At 46.5% G+C, this 19942-nt stretch overlaps 1 protein-coding gene across 1 annotated transcript in view; it reads right to left on the bottom strand.

The window, feature by feature from the left end:
* Positions 1-1304: 1304 nt before the first annotated feature.
* LOC147662667 (pepsin A-like) overlaps positions 1305-19942 on the bottom strand; it is a 44267-nt gene continuing 25629 nt past the window's right edge. The window contains exons 5-9 of the mRNA XM_086950988.1: positions 17642-17838; positions 14426-14542; positions 10153-10297; positions 3148-3246; positions 1305-1621 (exon numbers count right to left, since the gene is read on the bottom strand). Of these exons, the coding sequence (XP_086807114.1) occupies positions 1493-1621; positions 3148-3246; positions 10153-10297; positions 14426-14542; positions 17642-17838 (687 nt within the window). The 3' untranslated portion in view covers positions 1305-1492. The remainder of the gene's footprint in view (positions 1622-3147; positions 3247-10152; positions 10298-14425; positions 14543-17641; positions 17839-19942) is intronic.

Genomic DNA, 19942 nt, shown 5'->3' on the forward strand with positions numbered 1-19942 from the left:
AGGAGATCAATGAGGCCTCAAGGAGAGTGGTAGGTAGGCATCTAGCATCAAGCGTAGCCGCGTATATTCTGTCAGAAGCCATCAGTTTCAGTCGTAGTCCCAGCAACCAGCTCAGAAATGACTTCCTTGACATCTTGGACAGTGATAGGCGCATCGATTTTCCCATGTTCCTATGAGGTCAATTTAGGAAGAGGGATGATGTCCAAGAAATCCTGGATATCATCTTTTTGCTCCCCCGGTAGTGGAAGATACATGGTCTTCTTAAAGGACACAAAATATTTGTGGGTGTCACACTATGTGTGAAGCATCAAGGTGGTGAAATGATGGAACTGGGGGCTATTGAGACTCCTTGCCAACCAACCAGGCCAGTAGGTGGCCAGATTTATTATCCCCTGATTGCGTTCAGATAGCGTAGGCTGAGTAAACCAGCAATAGTGTGCCAGGGCCATTGCACCATGGCTGTGAGGGAGAGGAGAGCGGCTAAGTGATGATATCAGGGAGAAGGACCGCAGGCCAGCAGCAGGTCCCCCCGCTCACCTATCCCACTGCTGACGCATTCCTGGTCAGATCTCAGGCCCACACTAGCCTGGGAAGTGGCCGTGCACCCACCCACACGTCCTGGAGGCCCTGCTCCTAAGGGACCACAACACAAGCGGACAGCCAGCGTGGAGCAGCCTCCCTCTGCCTCACAACACTCCTATGCTCCCACTGAGTGACTGTTACTGTGACAAGTAGGCCTCGGTGGTAAATTCCGTTCCGCTTGTGGAAATTTGGGTAATTTCGCGTTCCGCGGAGAACACAGAATTACCCAACATTCTGCGTTCTGCGGCTTCAATGAATGTTTGCTTGTTTGCATTTTCAAAATGTGTTCGTGAGATATTTCCCGCCGAGCATGCAAACAGAGTTCGCGAACAGGAAAGAAACATCATGAACAAGCATTTCTGCGTGTTTGCTGAATTTCTGGGTGCTCGCAGAGATTTTTTACCGTTTTGCATAGCGCGACTACGCAAATTCCGCCCACCCCTAGACTGACAAGCCCCTGATGCAGGAGGGCGGAGACGGTTCTGAGAGCAGCGGGCCGGAAGAGCTCGGCTCACACGTTCGCTTGTGGATGTCCAAGCCACTCCCCCTGCACCAACTTTTCATTAAATGTCTTTCTAACATCAGTCTTACCCCTATCACACACATTGTGTTGTTCAGCTCTCTAGTACACATTCCAAAGACAGACAACAGAACGATCTTTTCCCATTTGTTGTCATTGGCGCAGATGCTTCTCCACTACAAATGAAGGGAAGGGACATGTCTGGTTTCACAAAGATTCTTTATTCGCTGGTCCTATGCTCATACAGTGTCACATTAATCAAGCGTACTAGGAATGCTGAGCACAGCCCTGGAAAGGTACACTCCACCATTGGCATATGTCATTTACATCTAAAAATGTTGGAACAAAATCATGTGTTGATTAGAGGTAAATATTGTATACTGGTCAACTTCAGGCGATAGGCGCCAGGCCGAGTTGGTTGTTAGCTCTGTCGAAGACGACGTAATATTCCCGGATGAAGACGTCCCCCAGGATCCAGAGACCAGGGTCGGACTCCTGTAGGTTGCTGGTGCAGGAGCTCTATTGAAAGGTAAAAATAAAAGAAAGACTCAGCTTGATTCTAGGTGTATATTTTATTGACCTTTTAATTAGCCAAAAATAATGACTTTCAAGGTGGATTGCCACAGAAATCCAATGTCAGGTTGAGCAAACGTCAGGGTGCAAGCCCTTACCCGCCCGTGCTGCTCTGGCATGTTTCCCTCATGTCTGTAGTTGAAGTGAAGGCTAGCATAAGGTCACTGAGCACTTCTTTTAGAGTTTTGCAGACTAGTTACTTCATCATAACCTGATGGATATCATGTCCACCTTATTGCAGAGGCATTCTAATCCATCCCCAGGAGCGTAGCTACCACTGGTGCAGGAGCTGCAGTGGCCTTGAGGCCCAGCGCTCTAAGGGCCCACTGAACCCTGACAATGCTACATTTTACTACCCTATCGGCAGTCAAAGGGTCCCTTTTCCTTGCTTGCTCTAGGGTCCATGGCATACTTGCTATACTACTGTCAAGCCCTTTGTGATGGAGTACCTGTCTGCCAAACTCTAATGTAGGCCCCAGATCCTGCTTCCCAAAGCCTCGGCTATGAATATTTGAGCCCTACTACTGCCTTAAGAGTGAAGTGGACCTGATCTGAAAGTGAGAAGTTGTGTCATACTACATGCTTATCCACTGCCTACACATACCTGTCCAGGACCAAGACATGCTCACAGATTCACAAAGAAGTGTTTTCCTTGGGTAAGCATGTCTCGCTGCTGAAAGCTTATGAGCATGACACGTGAAGCTCGGAGTAATGCTGAGCTAAATACAGAAAATGGTTCACAAGGCATAAGCATTGTTCTTGGAAAACCTTATCTAATGCACATTGGTCAAGATAAGCTGAATTATTATTTGTACAAGGAGGTTACAAATATCTATCTGTGAGCTGTATTTATGAACAAGTCATTCTGAATGTCCTCTACACTAGCGCGAAAGGTCACAACATGCTCTCTTTTGGATTCTGGACCTGTTTATGATCTTGGCGGATGGGATACTCCATCCCAAGTGTGACGGATGCTCTTTCAGCTGTATTTCAAGTTCCAAATTATATCATGGAAATGTAATTTGACAGACGGGATATTCGCCATGTTTGTGACGGAGTAGCCCTGTCTGCCAAGATCAGACCAGGCCCTCTATCTTCAGCCGTGCAAGACATGCATACTTCGAGGAGGGTTCAACCCTTCCAGTTGCAAGCTTGACACAAAGTGCATCATTCACTGAAGGGTTCTTTCGCAAAGTCAAACCCCAGAGGGTCTGCGAGAGGCAGAGAGGTGCCTGGGGTCACTGTAGAGCCTCAAGTGGTGCCAGTTGCTCCCTACACCGTTGACTGTACAGGAGTTCTCATACTTACTAGAGTGACTCTGATCGCTTGAGTACTGTGTCCCTCCTCCCAAGACCTATCCCAGGCAAAATGACCCGGCCCATCTCCTTTTCTGGTCGGCATTCTGGGTCCATCTGCATGGATTTTGTGTGTGACTCTCTACAAACTACTAATGTGGAGACGGTGAATCTCACCTGGGCAATATAGGCCTTCTCAGAAAGCGGGTACTGCACCCCGTTGATGGTGAAGATGATCGCTGGCAGGGAGCCCATCGTGTTACAGTTCACTGCGTACTAGAAGGACAACAAGAGAGGGTGGTCAGAGCTGGCAGTGACCTTTGGCAACCAAGAGGCCACCTCAAAGAGCAGCTTTCCAACACATCATCTATTATAATAAACATTGCAAAACATTGAATCCACTATATTGTAGATGGTGTCAACCAACAGCATTCTCATGCCCTGTGGGAATGGGAATTTTAAGATCAAGAAAGCTGAATTTCCATCAGGGTTTTCTAGATTCTGAATATAAAATCAGTGCAATGAGTCTGAAGAAGAGCAGTCTGTAGCACATCTGGAAATTAAGGGTGCTAGTGAACCTCCTTTTCCAAACCAGACTCAAGGATCTGCCATTCTGTAGTCAATCCTCCATCACCCAAAAACAATCAAAAACCAGATGGTGGGGGCCGCATCAACTCACTCTGCTGATGGTGACTTACCTCGCTTTCCCAGCTGTACACATGCCACGGCTCCTGTCCACGAAGGCAGACGCCGCTGTGGTCCACGGGGAGCTGAGACAATAGTCACCTTCTCCCTCTGATGGGGGACATGAGGCAAACATTCAAGTTCACCAAAAGTCTGGAGAGTGCTGATATCTGCTGCCTCACTGAAACCCCTTTTCAGCCTCCCCCTTACGGGAAAGGACCACTAGCCTGGGCAGGGAGTGTGAAGCATGTGTGACTCCTGCTTTGCGTAAATGTTACCAAATGATCCCTTGCTTTGGTCCTTAGTACCCCACCCACATCTTCCCACTGTTCCTGGGTGGGTGTTTTGTACCTAGGAATGCCTTTTTTGATCTCATGAGTCAACCTCCTGACCCTCACAGGCGCAAGACATAAGTAATCCATTTTGTTGGTCTTGCCCCAGGCACATTACCTGAGCTCTCTGGTGCCCTCTTATGGCAACACTGGGCTGATGTTTGTTTGCTATGATGCCTTTCCTATCCGCACTATTCTGGTAGCAGGGCTGTGTCCATTTGTGCCCATCAGTAGGCTTCCCAGTGCACCACTCCTACAGCCTCTGCCATTTCAAACTCTGCTTCCCAGTTCACCGCCAGACCAATGTTTTGATGCAGTTGCCATTGGTCATGCTGTTTCGGGTACCTGACCATGCCAGGTACTGCCACCACTTCCCGTCTGCTCCCCTGCAGCCACCTCTTTCATTTCATCCCTGTATCCTAGCCTGCGTTAGTCCTCAATATGACCATCAACCCAATGTCCATTAAAGTTCTTCTGGTGAGTGGGAATTTAAGATCCCAGGGCAAGATGTACTAAGCATTTTAATCATCACAAACACTCCGATTCCTCATTCGTGAAAACTAAAATAAATTTTCTTATGCACTAATTCCATTTTAGGAGACAAAATATTTTTGATGCCTCTCAAAATGGGAATCCCAATGGATAAAGAGACCTAGATGTGGTCACAAAGCATTGAAAATTTACCAACACCGCAAAGGAGGTGGTAATGCAATGTAAAACGGTGACCTGCTGACCTTTGCAGACCAACCATCTCTGTGATTGTTGCCAATTCAATTAAGTTGCAATTTGAAAACTACCTTATGAATATTAATGAGGTTGCTCGGATTACTACTCAATCTGATTCTATTTTTTATGAATCAACCTAATGTTAAGTAAGTCAGTTCATAAAAATACTGATGGTCGCAAAATACTCCACAAATTGTGACCAGTTTCTTATGACCAGTAAATAATACCTTTGGGCCCTATTCACAACTTTTTTGACAACTTAAGTGCTATAACTTTAACGTCATAAGGGGCATTCAGGGAGGTGCAAATTACAATAGTATGTGAGATTTGCAACATTTGAAAGTTTATTATTAAAAGTGGATGTTGAGGGTGATGTGAAAGCGGCAAGTGTGAATTTCCAAAAACTCAAAACATTTTGGGTTTCTCTCACTTCTTCCAAGAAGTTTCCTACCCTGGAGAATACATTCAAAAGTGATCTTGTGAGAGGCAAAGGCGAGCACTTCTGGAGGTGCTGCGAAGGAGAACAGTGCGAGAGCAGCCACGAAGACGGGCCGACCAGCGATGCACATTGGACACATAAAAGAGCAGGTTGTTCCGGTCTCCTCTCTGTTGTCAGAATAGTTTTTAGCCAAAGATTTTCTAAGTCCCACAGTTTAGATATGGCTATTTGGGCACATTCAGCACCACCACACATTCAGCACACATTCAGCGCTCCGGCCTGGACCACCAAGGGTCCAGGCCTGGAGGGGCCCGATTGGGGGTTAGGATCCAGGTGCTGGTTCAAGATGGTTGGATACTTTTCTGTCCCTGAGGTCCTGATCAGGGGGCTAGTCAACAAGCCCTTGGAGTCCCTCTGGTAGTCCTAGGTTCATCAGTGAAACAGGGTACTCAAGCAGCAGAGCAGACCTCTAAGGGTTTAAGGCAGGCTTCTGGCAACAGAGCAGTCCTTCCAGGTGTAGCAAATCAGTCCACTGAAGTGCACGGCAGGCCACAGCAGCAGGCTGTTCTCTGAGATTCCTTCTGCATGTCCAGAATGGGAACTGAAAAGTGGGCCAGAGGGTCCAACATTTATACCTGGTGCCTCCTTTGATGCAGGAGAAGTTTCTAGAGAATTCAGATTGAAGTGCATGATGTTTCCTGCTCCCCCTACACTGGCACCTTGCTGGCTGCATGAACAAATGTAGGGGTGAAAAGTCCTTTGAGAGCACAGCCTATTGAGTTGTAATTGGGCCTGTGCCCACCTTCACACCTAGGCCTCGTCCTTTCAGTGATGACCCATTCAGGCACACCTAATCTCTGTCTCTGTGTGTCTGTCTGGGAGGAATAAACTAAGTCCAGCTGACAACTACACTCCATCATGTACCATTGGAACAAGCTTCAGACAGAAAATATTCTGGGCACGAAAATTATAACTGTCTAAAAGTGGCATTTTCCAAATTGTAACTTACAATCCAACTTTACCACTAAAGAGGAGTTTTTATGACAACTTCTCAGACACCAAACATGAAGCATTTACCCTTTCCCCATGAAAGGTTAGCACATATTAAAAGTAATAATGTAGCCCAGCTGAATGTTTACATTGCCAATATGTAAAACTTAAAAGTAAGTCTAACCTTTCAATTACAATGTACCATTCCCACTGGGCTAAGCAGAGCTCACCTTAGAGGTGACTTATATGCAATAAAAGGAGAGTTTTAGGATTGGCAAAGGGGTCATATTACCAAGTCGAATTTTCAGTGTAAAACTGCATGCAGGCTACAATCGCAGGCCAGAGACATGTTTTAAGTGGCTAGCAAAATAACTAGTAGCATTTAATTAACAGGCCATGGAAATATGGTATACCATTCCACTAGGGACTTATACGTAAATTAAATATGCCAATCAGGTGTAAGCTAATTATACCATGTTTTAAGGAGAAGGCACAAGCACTTTAGCACTGGTTAGCAGTGGTAAAGTGCACAGAGTCCTAAAGCCAACAAAAACAAATTCAGCAAAATAGGAGGGTGAAGGCATAAGGTCTGAGAGAAGACCACCATAGGGCCGACAGGTCTAACACAGGGGTGTGCTCTTGTGTCAGGGTTTCTGGTGTGCACTTGTTTCTGGGTTGCCAGGGTGGGATCTTTGGCTCTGCCTCACCAGAGCCATCTCATTCCCTGACAGTGTATTGGTGCATATATGAGGCCTTCTTCAGGACTGTGGTCATTGTCATAGTAATGGTAGGAGAATGTCGTCTTCAACCAGTCAGAGCTGAAACTTGTCAGTGGGAATGAATCCAAATTTGCTATATTTGTTAAATCTCTTCCACAGCGCTCATGGTTTCTTGTTAAGCTATCCTAATAAACCTGTGTACTGTGATTACAGGTTCTTTTGGTTCATGTATGTCAGTCTGGGATAGCTCTTTTTATGTATGGTGAATGTTATCATATGATTTTGACTAACAAAGCAATAAAGAATTGTTTTACTTTCAAGAGGACATCTTGGATCAATCAAACAGAATACACTGAGCCTAATGTATCCTGGGGCAGATCCACAGCCAGGACATACAGACTGCACAACCTGGGCTTCCGCCTGCCAACATGTGCAGTGTGACCGATGTGCTAGCTTTTATCCACAGGAGGTCCCAGAAGCTGCTGCCTCAAGGATCATAATGAGGCAGGAGGTGTTTCAAGGGGGCAGATCTCCATCCTTACATGGGTGTTAAGAGGGGGCCACACAGGGGGACACCTCAGATGTTACTTATCAATGATTTTCACCAACAACTGCCATCAAGAACCATTCATAAATTGCAGATTACATTTTGCAAACTACAAACATGTGTTTGGAAGCCAAATGTCCTGCATTTTTCCAAAGTGCAGGCTTTCAGATAGCAAAATATGTTTCTACTTCAGCCCCACATTTACTAAGAGACAACACACTCAAACAGTAGTATCTTCAGGCATAGTTTGACCGTAGGGTCCTCCCTTGTCAGCCTTCCTGGGAGCAGAGGTTTATTTCAGAGTCCTGTTGACTTCATAGAAAAAGTTCATCCACCCAACTGTGCCTCCTCCCCCAGGGCGCGGACAGCACACCCGCGTCAGACGATGGATGGACTGGGTAGGGAGAAGAAGGTCTAACCCTCATAGGGTCTCAGCTCGACGCACTGACACCTCCTCATCCTCTGGCAGGCATGAAGATTCCGTGCCATGGTGGATCTGTTGGAGGCTAAAGATTGCCTACCAGAAAGATCAATACCAGGTGGGATAAAACACCCTCTTCTGTACATTATAAAGATATTTCACGTCACAGAGGAGGTACGTCTCTGTATAGGATTCTCTTTTTTGCGAATAAAATATCAGTACAAGAAGCCCAACATTTCTCAAAATTCTCAGATCATCCAAACTCCCCCACCCATCACCAGTCCTTGTTTGTTTGCTCCGCCTGAGGTAGTATGTATGCAGGGATGTCGATTGCACATGTATTACATGCAAACAACTATGTGCAGAGAAGCAACGTTACCCTATAGTTTAAACATTTTAATGTAATTTCTTTAAAAAAAATAAAAAACAGCTGCAAGTCAGGGTGAGTGGCTACCTGTAAATCGAAATTAAGCAGTAGAAATAAACACACTGCTGTAAATGTCTCAGTGTCTACTAAAGGCTACTCACTGTCATTGAAAAGACTTCACAAGAGTCAGAAAGCTAGTGTTCTCTTTCTTTGTATAAGCAGCAGTTTTGGCTCAGCTCTGTCCCCTACCTTAACACTGTCACACTAGGATGCCACAAATCAACAGTAATACATTATTACAATTAAGAAGCTACTTCATTTTTTATAACAAATGACTAGTGATGCCACTACTAGATGGTAATCAGCAAGCTAGAGATGGATTTATACATGCGTAGTGCAGATCTGTCTGAAACATATGAGGCACATTAACAACAGAATGGCGCAGCGCAATGGTCCACCACCATTGGTAATGCTTGTACACTCAACAGGAGTAAACCCTTCAACCGCGTTGGGATTGGGGTAGGACGGATTCATTCCATACGAGGCCCACGCGGAATGGGATTGACTCCCGTATATACCGATCACCGGTGGGATCGAAGATACCCTCCTCGCACCGGATCCACTAACCGGCACTTCACAGTGCCTCCCGGATGACCCACCGGACCTGGCCTCCTCCAGGATCAGTCGATCTGACTTACTCATGGACCTGGCTCCTGACTCACGCTGCCATTGCATTGCATCTAACCCAAGTCCTGATGATAATCCCGATTTAAATGGGATCGAAACGCCGCCGACCGTCAAGCGCGAACATAGGCGCTCCAGACCAAATGGTTCCAGCATAAATACCTGCATAATCTCATTCAAGTCAATCTCAAACAAACGTGGAACCATATTGTTTGTATTCACTGTATATATTGATCACTAGTCACCTTGCGCCGACGTCGCAGTTTATTGTCACTTGTTTTGCTACCGTGCCTTCACTCTCTTGCACTAAGCACCAAGTACAATTTGGGTTACCTAAAAGCTTTTTATTTTGCTCCTTGCAGTGCTGATATACCTGCTTGATTACTTTGTTTTGCCCCTTTTTCCTCTCCTTGTACCCAATGAATAAATATGATGTTACCGGCACATATGTGAAAAACTAAAAGAGAGTCTCCTTATCTCCTTGTGATAATATTTTATACATATCTGAACTAACTGTCTCCAAATTATACCAGTTGGGATATCATTTGTTTCTTATATACCATTCGTAATGCTGCGCTCTGACATTCTGAAAAACGCAGGGATGCGCCGTATTTCCAATAATACGGTGCACCCTGGCGTTTCACCTAGTGCTGGTGCTAAACTTAGCTGCCTATGCGAAGGGGTCAAAAAAAGTGACATTCTGGTGGCGATATCTGCTTGTAATATGCCCCATTGTGTCCTAAATATTGGGTGTAGGGTGGTATTTTCGGAAGCAATATTTAGCACGTGATATTTGTGTTAGGCGATGCCCTAACCACGATGTTCGTGTCCCATACCACTGTATTAATCTCAATGATGTTATGACCATCCTTTCGCCAGTGAATATTCATGGACTGACTAAAGTTAGGGTGAACGGGGGCGTCTTCTTGGATGACGACTGTCAATATACTGGAGAAGGTGTCGGCCATGTCGTATGGATGGGCCTCGATGACCCTCGAGGTGGTCATTAGATGAGGTTATATGTCAGAATATTGTGAACAAAAACATCACCTGACAGAAATATTGTGTCCTAAATATGGTATACAAAAATATGACCCCGTTGGCAGTACATTTTATATAATGAACGCCATGGGGTAATATTTTTGTAAACTATATTTGAGATGCAGTCAGTCATTGTTTGCGTCATTGAGGCATAGAATGTTATTCACAATGTACAGTCGTTCACTCACTACTGTAATTCATAGCATCACACGGGGACGCTTAGTGCACATACCTCTCCATCAGCATTCAGGGTCGCTCCAATGTCTTTCTGGATGTTTGCGATGTCCGTGGAGGGTCCAGCAATCAGAGACGTCCCTGTGTCCACTATGGCTTGGCAGCCCCCATTGCAGGCAACAGCATTTCCATTGATGGTGATACTAAGGAAGAGAGAGAAGGGGGAGATGTCAGCCTCTTCCAGTATCTTCCATGATACAAGCATCCTGCAGACATGCGATGCAAGCATCTCTCAGCTTCAGTGAGACAGAGATCATGGGGAACCCGAGAGGCAAACATCGCTTCAGCTTTAGAAGCATCCTATGAGACCTGAGAGACAAGTATCTCTCAGCTTCACTTATACAAGCATCCGGCAGGACCTGCGATGCAAGCCCTTCCCAGCTTCAGCGAGGCACCTCCTGCAGGACATGCGATGCAAGCCTCTCTCTGCGATACAATCATGCTGCAGGACCTGCAATGCAAGCATCTCCCAGCTTCACTTATAAAAGCATCCTGCAGGACATGCGATGCAAGCCCTTCCCAGCTTCAGCGAGGCACCTCCTGCGGGACATGCGATGCAAGCATCTCTCTGCGATGCAATCATGCTGCAGGACCTGCAATGCAAGCATCTCCCAGCTTCACTTATAAAAGCATCCTGCAGGACATGCGATGCAAGCCCTTCCCAGCTTCAGCGAGGCACCTCCTGCGGGACATGCGATGCAAGCATCTCTCTGCGATGCAATCATGCTGCAGGACCTGCAATGCAAGCATCTCCCAGCTTCACTTATAAAAGCATCCTGCAGGACATGCGATGCAAGCCCTTCCCAGCTTCAGCGAGGCACCTCCTGCGGGACATGCGATGCAAGCATCTCTCTGCGATGCAATCATGCTGCAGGACCTGCAATGCAAGCATCTCCCAGCTTCACTTATAAAAGCATCCTGCAGGACATGCGATGCAAGCCCTTCCCAGCTTCAGCGAGGCACCTCCTGCGGGACATGCGATGCAAGCATCTCTCTGCGATACAATCATGCTGCAGGACCTGCAATGCAAGCATCTCCCAGCTTCACTTATAAAAGCATCCTGCAGGACATGCGATGCAAGCCCTTCCCAGCTTCAGCGAGGCACCTCCTGCGGGACATGCGATGCAAGCATCTCTCTGCGATGCAATCATGCTGCAGGACCTGCAATGCAAGCATCTCCCAGCTTCACTTATAAAAGCATCCTGCAGGACATGCGATGCAAGCCCTTCCCAGCTTCAGCGAGGCACCTCCTGCGGGACATGCGATGCAAGCCTCTCTCTGCGATACAATCATGCTGCAGGACCAGCTTCAGTGATACAAGCATCCCTCAGCACCTGGTCTCTAGTGTTCCCTTGTCAGCCAATGATGAGAGTCTGTCTCCTCTAGGACACTCATATCTGTATTGCATCTCCTTCCAGTGAGATGTTAAGGAGCCAAACAATAAGGATGCCTCCTCCATATGCGCAATACAAACTTTCACAATATGAGAAACAAGACTGTCACACCCTGGCAGAGCCCTCTGTTACCTTGACCTTTTTGAGCACAAGAGCGTTTCTCATAGGTGATGAGACTTAGCGCTCTGTAATAGTAGGAAAGTGCCCCTTTTTGCATGGGCACCTGCCACTTTTTGCCTGACACATGATGCACTTTGACTTGGTGTACCATGGGTCCCTGCCAATCAGGTTCCCAGGGCAGGTGTTTTTTCCCAAAGATGTACCTTTGTACCCCCAACTGACACATCTCTGGCCACAGGTAAGCCAAGGATACCAAGGGCACTGGTGCCAGTGTGTAATTTAATGTAAAATGCACTCAGAGGACATCTCAGAGGTGCCAACTTAAAAACAAACAGCCTTGGTGTTGTTCCTGAATGAATACCTGCCATTTGCCACCACCGGACAGGATTCTGGACCCCTAGGTAGATGGACTCCACTTCCTGGTTCCGAAACAAAGCCCATCCTAGGTAGAGGCGTCATGTCTCCTCCGTCAGGAAGGGGAAGCTTAAAAGGCCTGTCGCCTTCTTAAGCTGTCCCTGAATTTTGATGCCCCCAGCATCTTGCTCCCACCGGTTCTGCCCCCCACTTTGGATGTGAGAATTGGCAGGAAAACCAAGCTGGGAGGAGAGGTGCGCCCACCTTTCCCAACCTCACCACTCAAGTGGGGGAGGAGAGGTGAAACACACATCTCCGTCCCCTCCATCGCGAATATGAAGGGACCCAGACAAAGAGGAAGAGGCTCCTGACCTCTCCCACTGGTGGGTGGCACATTTGGGGGTGTGCCCTTCCCAAGGAAGGGACCAATTGGGCCCGACCTGCACACCCCTTTAAGGCCCAAATTGTAGTATTTGGTAGCAACCCTAAACATTGCCTTCTCATATTCGAGGAAGAAAGAAGAAGGACTGAAGAGCAGTGCTGACCCAGGAAGAAAAGGACCTCAAATACTTTGGTCCCAACCCTACCAGCCTCTCCTGACTCTGACCTGACTACAGTGAAACCCCGTTATTTACCACCAACTTGTAGTTGGTGGTAAATACCGAATCCTAACATGGGATAAGCACTCATTTAAGTGCGCCCTACATTAGGAATTCGGTAATTTATCGAATCGTTATTTAAGAAATCGGTAATTTACTGATTCCTTAAATTACCGATTCGGTAAATTACCGAATCCTTAATTTCGGCCCCCTACATCAGAAAATCCTATTACCCGTCGGTAATGGCCGAAATTGGTTAATTTCGGCCGTTACGGACCGGTAAAAGCCTTCCTACATCTGGCCCTTAGCTCCTCTGCCAGTATTGACTTGGTGGAAACACAATATCTGTCCAGGTAGACTTGTCAATGTGGGTCGATAGAAACACAATACCTGCCTAGGTTGTTCTGTGAGTATTGCTAGATGCAAACGCAATACCTGTCCTGATAGATCAGTCACCAACACAACTGTCCAGGTATATTTGTCAATTTGGGGGTGCCCAGGAGTGGACGCCTCACAGGGAAAGCCAGGATGGGTTCCACAGAGGTATTCGTACAAGTGCCTTGAGACCCTTGCGGGTGAGTAGTGAGCTATACAAGTATCAATTTACATTTACATTTTACAATAGAAATACAATACCTTTCCTGTTCATCAGTCATTAGCAGCTGGATGGACACACAGCACCTTTCCAGGTAGATTTGACAGTATGGGATGCTAGAAACACATCACCCGCCCAGGTAGATTTGACAGTATGGGATGATAGAAACACAGTACCTGCCCAGGTAGGTTTGACACTATGAGATGATAGAAACACAACACCTGCCCTGGTAGATTTGACAGTCTGAGATGATAGAAACACATCACCCACCCAAGTAGATTTGACAGTATGGGATGATAGAAACAAAACACGTGCCCAGGTAGATTTGATAGTATGGGATGATAGAAACACAACACTTGCCCTGGTAGATTTGATAGTACAGGATGATAGAAGCACAACACGTGCCCAGGTAGAACTGACAGTCTGGGATGATAGAAACACATCACCCGCCCAGGTAGATTTGACAGTATGGGATGATAGAGACATAACACCTGCCCAGGTAGATTTGATAGTACGGGATGATAGAAACACAGTACCTGCCCAGGTAGATTTGATAGTACGGATGACAGAAACACAACACATGCCCAGGTAGATTTGATTGTATGGGATGATAGAAACACAACACCTGCCCTGGTAGATTTGATAGTACGGGATAATAGAAACACAACACGTTCCCAGGTAGATTTGATAGTATGGGATGACAGAAACACAACACCCGCCCAGGTAGATTTGATAGTATGGGATGATAGAAGCACAACACGTGCCCAGGTAGAACTGACAGTCTGGGATGATAGAAACACATCACCCGCCCAGGTAGATTTGACAGTATGGGATGATAGAGACATAACACCTGCCCAGGTAGATTTGATAGTACGGGATGATAGAAACACAGTACCTGCCCAGGTAGATTTGATAGTACGGATGACAGAAACACAACACATGCCCAGGTAGATTTGATTGTATGGGATGATAGAAACACAACACCTGCCCTGGTAGATTTGATAGTACGGGATAATAGAAACACAACACGTTCCCAGGTAGATTTGATAGTATGGGATGACAGAAACACAACACCCGCCCAGGTAGATTTGATAGTATGGGATGATAGAAACACGACACCTGCCCAGGTAGATTGGACAGTATGGAATGTTAGAAACACGACACCTGCCCAGGTAGATTTTATAGTATGGGAAGATAGAAACACAATACCTGTCCAGGTTGATCTGCCAGTATCCTTCTGCCGAGACCGGGACCCAGTTCAGGCTTCCAGTGTAGTACGAAGGTTCGTATCCCCCGAATGTCACCACACTTCCTACAGCTGAATTCCTGAGTGAAGGAAAGAGATAGCATTACCTAGGCATGTCATGGCCAGTGGAGAGCTCACGGGTAGACAGACGTGCAAAGGGGCAGAATACAACACTGGATATCAACGGAGCGCTAACTCCCGGCACAGGTCATTGACCGAGTTCTAGAAAGCAACAATTAAAACAAATATCATCTAACAGGATTTTGGCCATATTCTCTTAGTTTCTGACATATGACTGCAAGTTGATCTTTGAGGGTGGGTCAGACATATGACAGTGGTCCCCATTGTTTCTAATCATCCATCTTTAGAATAACACTGCTGAGTCTCACTTGGTCATCTACTGGGAAGCGCAAGTCACTGAGCCTCCGCCAATGTACCATCATGTGTTAACACATCCTATGGATACCCAGCACTGGCACTAGACACTGATTAATTTCAACTATCCTTTAGTCACAGAGATTGTTCAGACTGATGTGAGGTGTGTCAGCAAAAGGATAGTCAATATTAAGCTGACCCCTCACACAAAAGCAGGACTTGCTTTAACTTACAATCCTAAAATCAGTTTTGGGAAAACATTAGTTGAGGATTAAAGTAATGTAACTCTCGGTGGAAGACAAGGAAGAACTGAATATTTCTGTAAATGTTAATATGCAACAGTCGCTGGAGCCTTGCTTAGATCTAGCCTTTTGAAATTCATACTCTGGGGAGAGCGCTCAAGATGTTCGATGCTCGAGTATAGGAGGAAAGTGTCTTTACTTCATGCTTGAAACGGCGAAGGTCTGGCAGGAAGGCATGTGAGTGCGACCAGCCCTCCTGAACTATATGGGCTCTCTCGATCATCCCGCATTGGACATTGAACCAATCCCTTAAGATGTGCAGTTCAGCAGCCATGTACTTCCTTTACTGGAAGATCTTGGCCAATCAAGGACGAGCTCAGTGCGTTGGACCACAACCTTAATTCAATGTATCTCAATTCTAAGGATACCTACTGGCCTCAGACAAAAATACCAGAGAGCTGGAGCACACCTGGGGCTTGCTAGAAGCACAATGATGTGAAAATAGATAAATTCAGTAAAAATGATTGGGAGGTGAACCAGAAATGTGCTTAAACTTTAGACCTTCAGTATCACTAATCAATGCTATTTGGGAGGTGATCAACACCTATAGGTAATTATCTAGCAGTAGTCTTGACCTGTAGTTGGATGTTGTGTCACATTGATCAGTTCTGGTCCACCAGTGTATCTTGTTGGCTTGTCCTGAGCATTTTTCACTTAAGATTAAACAGGAATCATTATTTCTGTTTGAATTGTCTTAAAGATTGATTGCTTACGATGCACAAGTGATCAGTACTTATTGATCAGCGCACTGAGCAGTGGTCTGTCAGGGCTCATGAGTAATTGATCCATCCGCTATAGCTGCCTTGCGTTGATCAGTTGTGGTCTACCAATAATTGAAACTTCTGGCTAGGATGTCTTGATCCCTGACTGGTTATGGGCCACTGATATTCACTACTGTTTTCTGAACATTGATTAGGCATGGTCTATCCAGAAGGCACCGCTGATGGACACCTGGTGCATATAATCCCATTAGTAAAGGGGCCACACTACAAGTTACATTCACAGTGGTGTAGACCTGTGCTGGCTGATATGTAATCAGCGAGTGATCAATAGTGGTGAACACTGGCAGCTTTTTTTCTGGAGAACAGAAAATAACGTCTTGGAAACTATAATCTTCACCTGTGCTTTCAGATGTATCTCTGGCCTCCTGCCTGGAGCAGGCATCTCACATCTATACGTCCTTACACAATTGTTCAGATGTGGTTTTGGGAACACTCAGTGGCTTGTTTACAAGAGGCCTGCACCACTGGAGCATCACTTGTTTGATGCTCCAGCAGTGCAGGCCTCTCAACCATGTCAACCATGTCTATGAGGCCATGCAAAGCCACCCTGCTTGGCTGTGAGAGGCCTCCTATATATGGAGTAAAACAAAGCAGCACAAGTCGCGGCCGTGCTTTACTCTGCGTCAAGGAGCCCTTCCATGGGTGTTGCAGTGGGTTTTTCCAAGCAACACCCATGGATTTTGAAGCTGCCCCTGATTTACAAAATAACGCAAACCTGGGACAGCACCAAAAGCTTACCCCTCCCCAGAAGAGGCGTAAAAAATATACATGTTTTTATTTCTCCCTGTTGTTTCCTCTCTCCATGTGTGCTGCATTCTGCAGAATGCATCGAACAAGGAATATGCCTCATGGATTGTTTTTAATAGGAAGGTGGCCATTACAGCACCAAAAAAATCCTGTCAACAACGCAAAACACATCCACCAAGGTGCAAGAGTGCCTGTGTTGGTTCCAGGCACCAAATTGTTAGCTTGCTGGCTGACTGAAAGGGCAGGAATGCATCACATTCCATAAATACGGTGCGTTCCTGCCCTTTCAAATTAGAGTACGGCAGCGCCGCAAACAGCCTTGCGGCGCTACCCTACGCCAATTGACAGGCCCTCAGTCTGTCACTTAATCTACTCCTGTCTATGCGCTTAAACACATTTACAAAATATTTTAACTTACACCTGTGGCTTACACCTGAGTGTTTGTCCTCTGTGCAGGTGCATTGTTCAGGGCCTCTTTCCATGAAGATGCATCATGTGGCTTTGAAACTCATTCTATAGCAACCCTTCAAGGTCACTCTAGGACTGCAGACAAACATACCATACATATGCGGCCTTCTACCTGCAACACCAGGCACCTGCGTGATGTTGTGGCAGGATCTTATTGAGTGGCTGTAGAAAGCTGGTAATTTCCCTTACATTCTGCTGAAATATTTGCTACTCACATTTTTCATAACTGTTCATACAGAGAATTTGGAAAAACATTGATGGGTTCTGGAGATTACAGGTCAGATCAGTGACATTGATCCAATGGAGAAACATGTCCCCAAAAAATTACAGAATTTAACATAACTAAACAAATTTAAGGTACACAACAGACCTTCAACTTTACAACTTCTCAGATGGTGAGGTCATGAGGATACATATTTCACACACATGAGGTCCAACAAGCACATTGCCGGCTCTCAATTTAACATCAATATGTTGATGTCACCGTTGAAGTAGACTGACTTACGAGCTGAGAAAGACAGAGAAGAGGTTCTGTGGTATCAGCTGCTCGTTCCACATGCTGTCGAACACCGGGGTGACTCCGTCCGAAGAAATGCTGGGGTATCCCAGACCTAAGATCCCGTCAAACTGCATGTAGTAGAAGAAGTCGGCTTCCGTCTCACTGAGGCCAAAGACCTGGTTAGTGACTGTGATCCCCTCAACCTGCAAGATGGAGGGAGATGAGATGTGGGCACAGTCCAGGCAACGTCACAGGGCTTGAGTCTTGAACAATGAAACTGGATCAGAGGTGATGTCAACAGGGAGAGTCTGAGTAGAGCTTTCAAAGGACTTCAAGTTTCAAGTCACCTTCAGGTTGCCCACAGAGGACTATCCATGCGAGAACGCTAAGAGTGCCCCCCAATGAGCTCAGATTTGTAGTTAAATCTGGAGGTGTTGGTAATAGCAGCCAACTTAAATACAAACAATCTCTTATAATAAATGTCACAAATGTTCGCCTACCTGGAGATCAATAATTCCATTGGTGAGCTATGGGTTTTCCTTACACTATATCAGGGATCTAGTACCGCCTGCAGTATAAAATGAGGACAGGGTCGGATTGGGATCACAATTCGGCCCGGGCACTGACGAAAAAAGTGGCCCACATTCAAGAGGCGTGGCCCATATTTAAGAGGCGTGGCCCACATTCAAGGGGCGTGCCCCTTCATGAAACACCATTTGCACAGACAAGGAATGAAAGTGGGAGGATACTGTTCTTGCACACAACACAGGGCCAAGGTGACAATGGCCTACATGCTGAGCAACTAAAAAAAATAGCAAGGCCCCTTTTTGTCACAAAATTATTCCAGCCCTCCAGCACAGGAGCACCTGAAAAGCAGCAAAGCCCCTGCTATTACTAACCTACTCAGCCCTCCCCAGACCTTCAGCTCAGGAGCACCTGAAAAGCAGCAAAGCCCCTGCTATTACTAACCTACTCAGCCCTCCCCAGACCTTCAGCTCAGGAGCACCTGAAAAGCAGCAAAGCCCCTGCTATTACTAACCTACTCAGCCCTCCCCAGACCTTCAGCTCAGGAGCACCTGAAAAGCAGCAAAGCCCCTGCTATTACTAACCTACTCAGCCCTCCCCAGACCTTCAGCTCAGGAGCACCTGAAAAGCAGCAAAGCCCCTGCTATTACTAACCTACTCAGCCCTCCCCAGACCTTCAGCTCAGGAGCACCTGAAAAGCAGCAAAGCCCCTGCTATTACTAACCTACTCAGCCCTCCCCAGACCTTCAGCTCAGGAGCACCTGAAAAGCAGCAAAGCCCCTGCTATTACTAACCTACTCAGCCCTCCCCAGACCTTCAGCTCAGGAGCACATGAACAGAGGGAAGGCCCCTGATATTAGTAAATTAATCAACCCTCCAGGCCTCGGGAAAATGTCCTGGCAGGGGAGCACAAAACACAGCTTTCTGGGTCATCCAAGGTAGCCAGGTAGCCAGGGGGGAGGCTCAGGTGAAGCTGGTGCATGGGAAGTGCCTTCCCAGTGTGTTCTGGCAGTTTGAGTGTTTACCATTTACTGTAGTATTACCCTTGTACCTGTGTATGGTACCCTTTTGTAACTTGCACAAGTCACTTTTCTCTTGTAACACACTGTTTGCTACCTCTCACTTTTGTTTGCTTTAGATACTTGCACAAGTGCCACCATTGCCTACGTAACGTTTGTTCTTGTGCTGGAGTGTCTGCCATTAATTGCAGTATTATACCTCTACTTTTATTTTGTACGCTTTTGTAACCTGCACACATATCTCTTTTTCCTCCTGTAAGGTATCGTTTGCTCCTCTTGTATTTTGGTTGCTCACTATTGTCACTTTTGATTCATGTAACTTAACGTTTGCTTTTGTAATTTGGCCACTTATAATTTTCTCCTCATGTCTGATTGCTGTTCCTAGTGTGAAGCGCTCGGACCCCTTCGGGTAAAGTCCGCGCTATATAAAATCGCATAAATAAATAAATAAAACAAAACAATTCCAAACATCACCAGGCCCCTACAGCAAGACCCATTCTTCCTCGCCCACTATGCCCTGAATGTGAAGGGCTGTGGGCGAGGTGCTAAGACTAACACCGTTTCTGGGCTGCGTGGGTGCCAGGGGGCCGAGGTGCAAATGGCTCAAAGGCCTGAGAAACACCTGGCCCCCAGGGAGGCCGAATATTGCAAACAATCACCCCTGCCCAGCCTCAGCTTGATTGCTTGGCAGGGCAGGGGTGAAGGAGAGGCCACAGCTGACAATCGCTGTCCGGCCGCACAGCGAGGCTGCTTTCATTTTCTG

Source organism: Lissotriton vulgaris, unplaced genomic scaffold, assembly GCF_964263255.1.
Source record: "Lissotriton vulgaris unplaced genomic scaffold, aLisVul1.2 SCAFFOLD_275, whole genome shotgun sequence".
Taxonomy (NCBI): Eukaryota; Metazoa; Chordata; class Amphibia; order Caudata; family Salamandridae; genus Lissotriton; species Lissotriton vulgaris.